This window comes from Canis lupus, chromosome 3, assembly GCF_048164855.1.
Source record: "Canis lupus baileyi chromosome 3, mCanLup2.hap1, whole genome shotgun sequence".
Taxonomy (NCBI): domain Eukaryota; kingdom Metazoa; phylum Chordata; class Mammalia; order Carnivora; family Canidae; genus Canis; species Canis lupus.
In genome coordinates this window covers 49,340,953-49,352,960 of record NC_132840.1, presented here as the reverse complement: position 1 = coordinate 49,352,960, position 12,008 = coordinate 49,340,953, and the positions used below count along the sequence as shown (strand labels likewise).

At 38.0% G+C, this 12,008-nt stretch overlaps 1 protein-coding gene across 21 annotated transcripts in view; it reads left to right on the top strand.

The window, feature by feature from the left end:
* The window catches only part of NCOR1 (nuclear receptor corepressor 1), a 150,201-nt gene that overhangs the window by 14,337 nt on the left and 123,856 nt on the right, over positions 1-12,008 (top strand). For all 21 annotated transcript variants that reach the window (XM_072820979.1, XM_072820994.1, XM_072820998.1 and 18 more), the window contains exon 2: positions 6,574-6,751. In XM_072820979.1, the coding sequence (XP_072677080.1) occupies positions 6,644-6,751 (108 nt within the window). In that variant the 5' untranslated portion in view covers positions 6,574-6,643. The remainder of the gene's footprint in view (positions 1-6,573; positions 6,752-12,008) is intronic.

Here is a 12,008-nt window from a genome sequence, read left to right as displayed (position 1 = left end):
TTTTGTTGGGATAATTTACTATTAACTAGTAAAGAAAATACAACTAGATCCCTACCTTACCATTTTTTAGAAAAGAAATTTAGGTGATTAAAGAGCTAAATATATATATATATATTTATATATAATCACCTTGAAGGAAAGAGGGGAATGTAGAGAATATATTTTTTAATTTTTAATTTTTATTTTTTTAAAGATTTTATTTATTTATTCATAGACACACACACACAGAGAGGCAGAGATACAGGCAGAGGGAGAAGCAGGCTCCATGCAGGGAGACCGATGTGGAACTCGAACCCAGGTCTCCAGGATCACACCCCAGGCTGCAGGCAGTGCCAAACTGGTGTGCCACCGGGGCTGCCCGAGAATATATTTTTTAAATTTGGGGTAGAGAAGGTCTTTAGAAATGTGAAACCAACGATGAATTCTGGAAGAAAATATTTGTGACATAAAGGTAGAAAAGGGATTAAAATTCAGAATACAGAGGGAGATACATTTCAGTTTTAAAACATGTACCAGCAAATGCACAGGCTGATTACCCCTGCCCATCCTCTGGTCTGTACCCTGACCACCCTCTCTCATTCTCCTTAGGCCTCTTTGGTTTACCTTAGTAGGGCTTCTGTGGTTCCTCTCCAAGGATTGCTCTTATCCGTTCCAGGCTAGCTAGCTCTTCCTTCTACTCTTTCAAGCTTTGTCTCAAAAGTCATCTTAGAATATAATTTGATACCCAAACTGGGACAGTTTTGAGAAGGAAATGGAGCATAATTAATAATTGCACTGGGCCAATAGCTGTAAGTTGGGTCTGTTTCAGGAAATCAGGGCATAGGGTCATCCTAGCTGAGATTGGCTTTCTCTGATGACCCCATCAGAAATGTCTCCCTTATCCCTTCTGTCCCGTCCTGTTTTGTCTATAGCACTTCATCATACTATCTCGTGATTATTTATTGTCTATGTCATTTCACAATAAGATGGCCTATCTTAGTCACCGTTCTATGCCAGGATGGAGAACCATGCTGGCACATAGTAGTGTACTCCTCAATAGATATTTGTTGAATATATGACATTTCTGCCTTTGGTTTTTAAAATCTTGTGAAGATATGATAGACACACTTGAAAAATTGGATAGAAATGTTATATACATAACATTTATAAGACAAAATGTTCTCACATATGTGGACTTTCTGTGATATACTCTACATAAAATTTCCCATTAGCTAAATCTTTTAAAAAACTATTTTCTAAGCTAATGTATTGGATGTTTAGGACAATTCCTTGAGGAACGTTCTCAGGCATTCATCTTTGGGTATCTCTGTAGTGAATAATCAAATGAATTCCTAGAAGTAGAATTGCTATGGTAGAGGATATGTGTATTTTCAAGGCTCATGGTGTATATTGCCATTCTTCTTAAAGATTTTATTTATTTAAGAGAGAGCATGAGCTGGGAGAGGGGGCGGAGTAGAGGGAGAGGGAGAAGCAGACTCCCCGGTGAGCAGGTGAGCAGCTGAGCAGGGAGCCTGACTCCGGGCTGTATCCTGAGATCATGACCTGAGCTGAAGACAGATGCTCTACCTATTGAGCCCTCACCCAGGTGCCCCCCCCCCAAAAAAAAACACTCTTTTACAGACTACTGGTGTGTATATAATTTTTTTTTTAATTCATTTATGATAGTCACACACAGAGAGAGAGGCAGAGACATAGGCAGAGGGAGAAGCAGGCTCCATGCACCGGGAGCCCGATGTGGGACTCGATCCCGGGTCTCCAGGATCGCGCCCTGCGCCAAAGGCAGGTGCCAAACCGCTGTGCCACCCAGGGATCCCCTATTGGTGTGTATATAAAATGGGTACAGATTGCTCACTAAAGAAGAATGGCAGCATGAAGCACCCAGGTGGCTCGGTCAGTTAACCATCTGTCTTCTGCTGAGGTCATGACCCCAGAGTCCTGGGATCCAGTCTCACATTGGGCTCTCTGCTTAGTGGGGAGCCTGCCTCTCCCCTCTCTTCCCTACTCATGCTCTCTTTAGCTCTCACTGTCTTTCACTCTCTCTCTCTTTCAAATAAATAAAATTTTTTAAAGAATGTTTTTTTTTTTTTCCTCCAAACCTTCACCATTACTAGGTATTATTTTTAATATTTTGCCAATTTGGGAAAAATGATTTTATTTTTCTGTGACTACTGATGAAATTGATGTCATTAATTTTCTTTCCTTTGTTAATCCCATATTTCTGTCATTTTTTTTTCATATTTATGTGGGGCTTGAACTCACGACTCTGAGATCAAAAGTTGCATGCTCTGTCAACTGAGCTACCCCAAGTGCCCCTATTTCTTCTAGTATGTAGTTTGCTGTTTTGAGGAATCTTTGCTGTACCGAAAAATAAATATACATATATATTTTATAAGTCCAAGATATCAGTCTTACTGTTTATGTTTTTGGAATTGTGCTTAGGATGTCTTCTGTCCTTAGTTTGTATATGTATTTCTTTTAGGCTTTATGAAAGTACTGTAAATGTTAACCTGTTCTTTTGAAGGATCTCAGGGTATATTGTCACTTTGAGAATATTAAGGTCCTTACTTTATTATTTTTTTTAAAAGGTTTTATTTATTTATTTGAAAGAAAGTGTGTGAGAGAGAGAGAGATCCCAAGCAGGGGGAAAGGGCAGAGGAGGGAGAAGCAGACTCTTTGCTGAGCAGGGAGCCTGATGTGGGGCTTGATCCCAGGACCCTGGGATCATGACCTGGGCCGATGGAAGATGCTTAACCAGCTGAGCCACCCAGGTGCCCCACTTTTTTTTTTTTTTAAGGTTTTATTTATTTATTCATGATAGACATAGAGAGAGAGAGAGAGGCAGAGACACAGGCAGAGGGAGAAGCAGGCTCCATGCAGGGAGCCCGACGTGGGACTTGATCCCGGGACTCCCGGATGCGCCCTGGGCCAAAGGCAGGCGCCAAACCACTGAGCCGCCCAGGGATCCCCAGTGCCCCAGTTTTTAAAAAAATTTTACCTTAAGAGTCCAGGAACAAATTAAAGGGAAAAAAAAGCAATAGTAATTTCTGTAATGTGAGCTCTCCGTAGGAAAATTTAGGTAGAAACCAGACTTATTGGATGTAGTCTCCAATACTGTATCTCAGCAAAAAGGTGTCTTTGCTTTTAAGATAATGTTATTTATCACTAAGAATAAAAAATGCTACTAGTTACACTATAAAATGCCATTGATTGTAGGATACATATTGACTTTAGAGTAATTAAGATATGGACATATGTGGGTATTAGAATCCATGAATGTGGCATATGTTAATAACTTGGACTGCTACACAATCATATTTTTTTTTTTTTTTTTTTTTTAAGCCCGCTCCTCCTGCCCCCGTCCCATTTCTCAGAAAGCGCCAGCCCCGCGGACCAAACGGTGGGACAAGTCCAGCGGGGGAAGTAACCAGGCTCATTTTTACTTTTATTTAAACTTTAAATTTGATTTTTTTTTTTTTTTTTTTTTGTAATCTCTATACCTAATGTGGGGCTCAAACTCAAAACTCAAAGATCAGGAATCACTTGGTCTTCTGACTGATCCCACCAGCCACCCCTGAGTAATCATTTTTAAACCTTGTGGTTGCTTTGTATAGTTTTGTTTGTTTTTGGATTGGTAATTTTTAAAAAACAGGTTTATTAAGATACAATTCACGTATCATGCAATTCATCCATTTAAGGTACACGATTCAGTGGTTTTTAGTATATTTAGAGATATGTGCAAACATCATTACAGTCAATTTTAGAACATTTTTATCACCTCAAAAAGAAACTCCAATACAATGGAATATTATTCACCCCTAAAAAGGTAGATAATTTTGATATATGGTGCCACTTGTATAAACCTTGGGGACATTGTGCTAAGTGAAATTTTCCAATCACAGATGGACAGATATTGTTTAATTCCACTTATATGAGGTTTCCTAGCATCGTCTGATTCGTGGAGACAGAAAGTAGAATGGTAGTTGCCAGGGGCAGATGGGAGGGGGAATGAGCAGTTAGTGTGAAATGGATATAGAATTCTAGTTGGGGAAGATGAACAAGTTCTGAAGATGGATGGTGCTGATAGTTGTATGACAATGTGAATATAAATGATGCCCCACAGTTATGCCCTTAAAAGGGTAAAGTTTCTGTATACTCTACTGCAGTAAAAACAAAAGAAGCCCCATATACCTTGCCCATTACTTGTTATTCCTCCATCCCCATCCTACCATCCCTAAGCAGCCATTCATCTATTTTCTGTCCTATAGCTTTGCCTATTCTGGGCTTTCAGATGAAAGGAATCATACAAAGTGTGGACTTTTATGATTGGCTTCTTTTACTTTTGCATAATGTTTTCAGAGTTTGTCTAAGTTGTACTGTGTATCAGTACTTCATTTTTTTTTTTGGTGGAATAAGTTTCCCTTGTATGGATATACCTGATTTTGGTTATCCATTCATTACTCGATGGACATGACATTTGTTTTTTTTCCAAGTTTGTATAGTTATTTTAGGATTTAACTTGAGCTCTGATTCTAAGAAATAAAAACTTACTCATCTATATTAAGTAAAGGAGGATTTACTGTAAGACTATGTATCCAAGGTCAAGGAAAGGAGTATAGCAGCTTCTCATGGGAACTGACCCTGGAGCAAAGACTAAGGAGCCAAGGCGGGTGCTGCTGTGTCTCTGGGGCCTGCAAGGTTTCTTGGCTCCACTTGTCTCTGCAAGTCTACTCTAGCCTGTATCTAGACTGGCATTCTCTACTTGATCTGTAATCTTTCTGGCACATGCTTTGGCTCACCTTGACTCCTACTCTGGCCGCTTTGCAACTCAGTTCTCTATAGCTGCCAGTTCTCAATTCCACATTCTTGGAGAGGGATCTAAGTGGTACATCCCTTGTGCACCAGGGGAGTTCACTTGATGTAAATATTGCATCAAAGCCTCAGCTTAAGTAGGGGCAGATTCTCCAGGAGTGTGTGCATGGACCTGGGTGTGACTGGCCTCTCTAGGTCACTAATGATTGTCGATCTAAAGGTGATTTAATTCTCTAGGCCAGTGGTCATCAAACTTTTGGGTCTCAAGAATCCTTTAGGGGCCACCTGCATGGCTCAGTCCATTAAAATATCTGCCTTCAACTCAGGTCATGATCCCGGAGTCTTGGGATGGAGCCCCATGTCAGGGTACCTGTTCTCCTTCTGCCCCTCCTCCTGCTCCCCTTCTCTCTCAAATAAATAAATAAATCATAAGAAAATATCCTTTATACCCTTAAAATTATTTAAGACTCCAAAGAGCTTTTGCTTATGTGGGTTAGATATGTTGCTATTTACCATATTAGATACTACAAAGGACATTTTAAAGATACTAAGTCATGTAAAAATAATATAAACTATGCTAATATAAGTGACATTTTTATAAGTAACTTTTCTGGAATAAAACAAAACCATGAGAGAGTGGCATTGTTTTACATCTTTGCAAACCTCTTTGATATCTGGCTTACAGATAGCTTTATTCTCAAATCTGCTTTTGCATTCAGTCTTGCAATATATTGTTTTGATTGAAGTTTATGAAGAAAAGCTGATCTCATGCAGATATGTATTTGGAAAAGAGAGGGGGTATTTTAATAGCCTTTTTAGATAATTGTAGTTATTCTTTGATACCATACCCAAACTAGACAAGTAGCAATTTTTGAAAGATTCATTCTGTGTAGGATCTCAAACCAGATCAATGAACTTTTCATATTCTATCACATTAAACATTTATTGGATTGTCTTGTACTTTAAATATTACATTCATGAATGATTTTGTAACATTGTGTATTGGTCATTTGGAAAATATTGGTTTACGGAATTAAACAGATATTTCAAATGTTGACGTATTTCATTATGTAATATATCAGAAACTCACACTTGTTAGTATCACCACCAGTCTTGCCAGAAAAGTCTTTAAATATGGGGAAGCTGTCAAGTTCATGCAAGCAGATAAAAGTTTTTCCAAAATCCTAATTTCCACAAATACTGGCAGTTGTTTTCCTTGAAGTAATAAGCTCACTTTGTTCCCCCTTGAGTGCTTTCTCATCCTGAATGTCTTTTTAGGCTGTTATTTTGGGGGCACAATTTTTTAATGAAGATACTATTTCCTCTGCACAAATGCTTACCTTGTAATATTCTTGAATCTTTTTAACAATTGACTTTTTGTTTAGAACCCCCAAACTTACAACTGTAGGTTTTTGTTTCTGTAGTATATAACATTTGGTTATCAGACATTTACCCAAAGAAAAAAGGACGTTTGTTGAGCATTTGCCATGTGCCAGGTCCCATGCTGAGATTTTATATCCTTCTTTTTACTTTCTATAACTACTGATATTGTTGTTTGTGATATATTAAAGAACCTTTTTGAAGTCTACAAGAAATGACACATTAATGTTTTTCAAACCTCAATAACTTCTATTAAGTAAATACATGAGAGAAAGCTTTTACTGGTAATTGTGGTTTTATTTATGCAGCTATAGTTATAATTTATTAGAAGTACACCTGGTGCTTTAGTTCTTATCATTTCTATTTTTTCCCCATCCTGTTTAGGTGGTTTCCTAGAAACATGATTGTTTGTTGGACTTGATCTCACAGCCTGGTGAGGACTTCTTTACTGATAATGTCAAGTTCAGGTTATCCTCCCAACCAAGGAGCATTCAGCACAGAACAAAGTCGTTATCCTCCCCACTCTGTTCAGTACACCTTTCCCAGCACGCGTCACCAGCAGGTAAGGAACAAATATTATGCAGTTGTACAAGTTGTGTTGGTGTGTGTTTTGCTTTCCTATTTAATACATTTGTTGGTCAGAAACCAAATGTAATTGTTATATCTATATATTTTAAATGGCAAGAACCATTCTCAAAGATGGGAGCCGGAGGTTGGGGATTAATTATCTTTGTCTTAGTATGGCTTTGTGCCAGATTTCAGGGGGTGAACATGTCTGGTTTTGTTTGTAGGAGTTTTTGATAGAAGAATACCAGTTGTCTAGGGTTTCTAGGTTAAGACTTACGTTTATTACTCCAGGTTCTGGTTGAGTATTAAGCTGGCCAGTTAACTTGGTCTCTCTTGAGTGATGGCCAGGATAGAGCCTGTGCCTTTTTGAGAGGTTGATGGCAGGCAGATGAAAGAGTTTGTATGCTGATTTACCTTGTGAAAAATAAAATAGGAGATGAAGTTATGATTAGCTCAGAGCGAGCTGGAGACAGGAGTGTAAGAGGTTTGAAGAGAAAAGGGAAGGGATGGATAAAATGGTGATCTTAAAGAAAAAGAAAGCAAATTTTCCAGCAGAATATAGTTCAGTACTACTGAAGACTGCTTTGAGTGTGATCTTGATTATGGAGTGAGAATGGACACTGTTACCTTGTTCCATGTTAGTTGCATGTTTTTATAGATGACCTTTTTCAGTTAAAGAAGTTACTTTCTATTGCTAGATCCCCTGTTGAATTTTATCATAATTGGGTATTGAATTTTGGTTGTGTTGCCCTCTCTCCATCCATGTTCCTTGTCTGAATACTGATTTCCTAGAGTTTTGTTGCTGTTTCTTTTTTGTTTGTTTGTTTTGTTTTATAGACTTTTAGTTTACATATAATAAAATTTTATTATGTGTGTACATTTTGTCAGTTTCATACATCAATAAAACCATCACCAGAATGACGATATAGAGTATTTCTATCACCCCATCCCTTGTACTCCATCCGGGTCAGTCTTCTCTACTTTCCACAAACCTCAGCTCCCAGGAAACCACTGCTCTGCTTTTTGTCATAAAAGATTATATTTGTTTTGAGTTTTATATGAACACTTTTTTGTGGCTTCTTTTGCTTCCCATAATATTTTTGAGATTTATTCATGTTCTGGTACATCTTAGTAATTTCTTTTAATTGTTGGGTATGGATATACCACAATTTATCTAGTTACCTATTCCAGTTTTTGGTTATTCTAAATAAAATTATTTCAAAAACCTGTATCTGTGTGTTTATTTTACTTAGGTTTTATAAAGAAGTATTGTTTTATTTTAACTGTATTATTGGAGAGCATGTGTTTTTAATTTTTGTCAAGTCTAGTTTATTAATTTTTATCTTTATATTTCTTGCGTTTTGTGTCATATTTAAGAAATTTTTGCCAGGGATGTCTGGGTGGCTCAGTGGTTGAGGGTCTGCCTTTGGCTCAGATCGTGATCCCGGGGTCCTGGGATCAAGTCTTGCATCAGGCTCCCTGGAGGGAGCATGCTTCTCCCTCTGCCTTTGTCTCTGCCTCTCTCTCTGTCTCCCTCATGAAATAAATAAAATCTTAAAAAAAAAAAAGTTTTTATTTTTATTTATTTTATTTTTAATTTTTTTTAATAAATTTATTTTTTATTGGTGTTCAATTTGTCAACATACAGAATAACACCCAGTGCTCATCCCGTCAAGTGCCCGCCTCAGTGCCCGGCACCCTGTCACCTCCACCCCCCACCCACCTCGCCTTCCACCACCCCCAGTTTGTTTCCCAGAGTTAGGAGTCTTTCATGTTCTGTCTCCCTTTTCTGATATTTCCCACTTATTTTTTCTCCTTTCCCCTTTATTCCCTTTCACTATTAAAAAAAAAAGTTTTTGCCAAACTCCAGGTCACTAAGACTTTCTCCTATGTTTTCTTCTTTAAGTTTTATAGTTCTAGGTTTTACATTTATGTTTATCACTTACTTTGAATTAAATTTTGTTTATAATGTGAGGGTAATAGTTGAGGTTATTGTTTTGCATACGGCTATCCAATTGTTGTAGGAACCATTTGTTAAAAAGATTCTTCTTTCCCTGCTGAATTGTTTTGGCAATTTTTCAATGAAAATCAGTTGACCATATATGTGCAAGTCTATTTCTGTTTTCTCTATACTGTTCTATTGATGTATTTTTTGTATCTTTACCTCACATCTATGTTATTTTCTTTGTAAACAGACATGTAGTCTTTTAATAAAGCACTTCATATTGTCTTAACACAGCTTTATAATAAGTTGAAATTCAGTAGTGTGATTCTTTTCTGAATCGTTTTGAATATTCTAGTTTAACATTTCTACATACATTTTAAATCAACTTCTCTGTTTCTACAAAACAACTTGCCTTTTTTTTTTTTTTTTAAAGATTTATTTTTATTTCAAAGGGGAGAGAATCACAAGCAGACACTCTGCTCAGCACAGAGCCTGTTGCAGGGCTCATTCTCATGACCCTGAGATCACAACCTGAGTCAAAACCAAGAGGCAGATGCTTAACAGACTGCACCACCCAGGTGCCCTTTGCTGGGATTTTGATTGGATTTGTATTGAGCCTAGGGATAAATTTGGGAGAGAATTGACATCTTAACAACTTCGATTTTTCTGGTCCATGAACATAGTGTAACTCTCCATTTATTTTGGTCTTCATTAATTTTTCTCAGTAATGTTTTGTAGTTTTTAGTGCTCAGGTCATTTACATCTTTTCTCACATTTGTTCCTAAATATTTTATATATATTTTTAAAGATTTTATTTGTTAGAAGAGGAGTAAGCAAGAATGGGGGGAGGAGCAGAGGGAGAGAGAAGCAGAGTCCCCATAGAGCTGAGAGCCTCACACAGGGCTCGATCCAGGACCCCGAGATCGTGACCTGAGCCAAACGCAGACACTTAACTGAGTCACCCAGGCACCCCAATTTTCATATTTCTGATGCAATTATAAATGTATTGCTTTTGAAATTTCAGTTTTCAGTTCATTGCTACTATGTCTATTGGTCTTGTATCCTGCAACCTTCTTACTTCTAGTTGCTTTTAGATTTCACAAGGTTTTTTCTTTTTTTAAAATTTTATTTGAGAGAGAGAGACAGTGCTTGCTTTGGCGGCACATATACTAAAAATGAGAGAGCGAGAGAGAGAAAAAGCACGAATCGCAGGAGAGAGAGAAACAGACTCCCCGCTGAGCAGGGAGCCTAACATGGGGCTCTATCCCAGGACCCCCGGATCATGACCTGAGACAAAGGCCTATGCTTAACCAACTAAGCCACCCAGGTGCCCCTCTGCAAGATTTTCTATGTAGGTGAACCTGTAATCTGAGAATAAAGACAGTTTGGCCTGTACCTTTCTAAACTGGATGCCTTTTTTTTCTTTCTTCCTAATTGTACTGCTTTAATTGCTTGTAAAAGTGTTGAAGAGGTAAGAGTAGACACCCTTGACTTGTTTCTGATCTTAAGAGGAAGGTATTTAGTCTTTGACTATTAGGAATGTTGTTAGCAGCTAGTGACTGCATTTATCATAGGAAGCATTGAGTAATGTCTAGAATTGTCAAATCAATATGTTGTACCCCTGAAACTAATCTAACATTGTATGCTGATTAGGCTTCAATGAAAAAAAAGAATTTTGTTAGCTTGGGAAGTATTCCCATCTCCTGATTTTCTTAAAGAGTTTGTGTAGGATTAGTATTTTTTCTTCTTAAGAAGTTTGATAGAATTTTTCAGTGAAATCATGAAGGTCTAGAATTTCTTTTGTGTAAAGAATTGAAATTGTGAGTTGCTTTGTTCTTTTTTTTTTAATTTTTATTTATTTATGATAGTCACACAGAGAGAGAGAGAGAGAGAGAGAGAGAGAGAGGCAGAGACACAGGCAGAGGGAGAAGCAGGCTCCATGCATCGGGAGCCCGACGTGGGATTCGATCCTGTGTCTCCACAGACACCAAAGGCAGGAGAACCACTGCGCCACCCAGGGATCCCTGCTTCGTTCTTTTTATTTATTTATTCATGAGCGACACACGGAGAGAGGCAGAGACACAGGCAAAGGGAGAAGTAGGCTCCTTGCAGGGAGCTGATGGGGGACTCAGTCCCAGGACCTCAGGATCACCACCTCTGCCAAAGGCAGATGCTCAACCACTGAGCCACCCAGGTGCTGCAAGTTCGGGTTTTTTAATAGTTATATTTGGATTCTTTTTTTTTTTTTTTTTCTTGAGTCAGTCTGGGTGAGTTTTGTTGTTCAATATGTTAAATTAATAAGTTGGGGAACCCTGGGTGGCGCAGCGGTTTAGCGCCTGCCTTTGGCCCAGGACGCGATCCTGGAGACCTGGGATCGAATCCCACGTCGGGCTCCCGGTGCATGGAGCCTGCTTCTCCCTCTGCCTATGTCTCTCTGCCTCTCTCTCTCTCTCTGTGTGACTATCATAAATAAATAAAAAAATTAAAAAAAAATAAGTTGTTGTACCTTTTATCTTCTCAATGTCTTTGAGATCTGTTGTGATATCATTCCTCATATTTTATTAGTCTAGCCTAGAGGTTTATCGATTTAATTGATTCTTTTCTGAGAATAACTGGCTTTGGTTTCATCCATTTTCACTATTTTTTTCTATTTTATTAATTTCTTTTTTTTTTTAATTTTTTTATTTATTTATGATAGTCACACAGAGAGAGAGAGAGGCAGAGACACAGGCAGAGGGAGAAGCAGGCTCCATGCACCGGGAGCCCGACATGGGATTCGATCCCGGGTCTCCAGGATCGCGCCCTGGGGCGAAGGCAGGCGCCAAACCGCTGCGCCACCCAGGGATCCCTATTTTATTAATTTCTGCTCCATATTCTTCCTTCTCTAATTGTCCACAGATATAACATTTCTGGAATCTTTCAATGCTCTGTGTGTATTCAAGTTTCCTTTTGATACTATTTTCTTTTTGCTTGAACAGTGTCATTTCTCTTAGTGTAGGTTATTTATTTATTTATTTATTATTATTATTATTTTTTAGTGTAGGTCTTTTAGGAGTGAACTCTTCAGTTTTTATTTATCTAAAAAAGTTTATTTCAGTTTTAATTTTTAAGAATATTTTACTTGATACAGGATTCTAAGCTGATGGTTATTTTCTTTCTGTACTTTAATTATTATTTTTTTAAAGTCAGTGACTTATTTTATTTTTTTTTAATTTTTATTTATTTATGATAGTCACAGAGAGAGAGGGAGAGAGAGAGGCAGAGACACAGGCAGAGGGAGAAGCAGGCTCCATGCACCGGGAGCCCG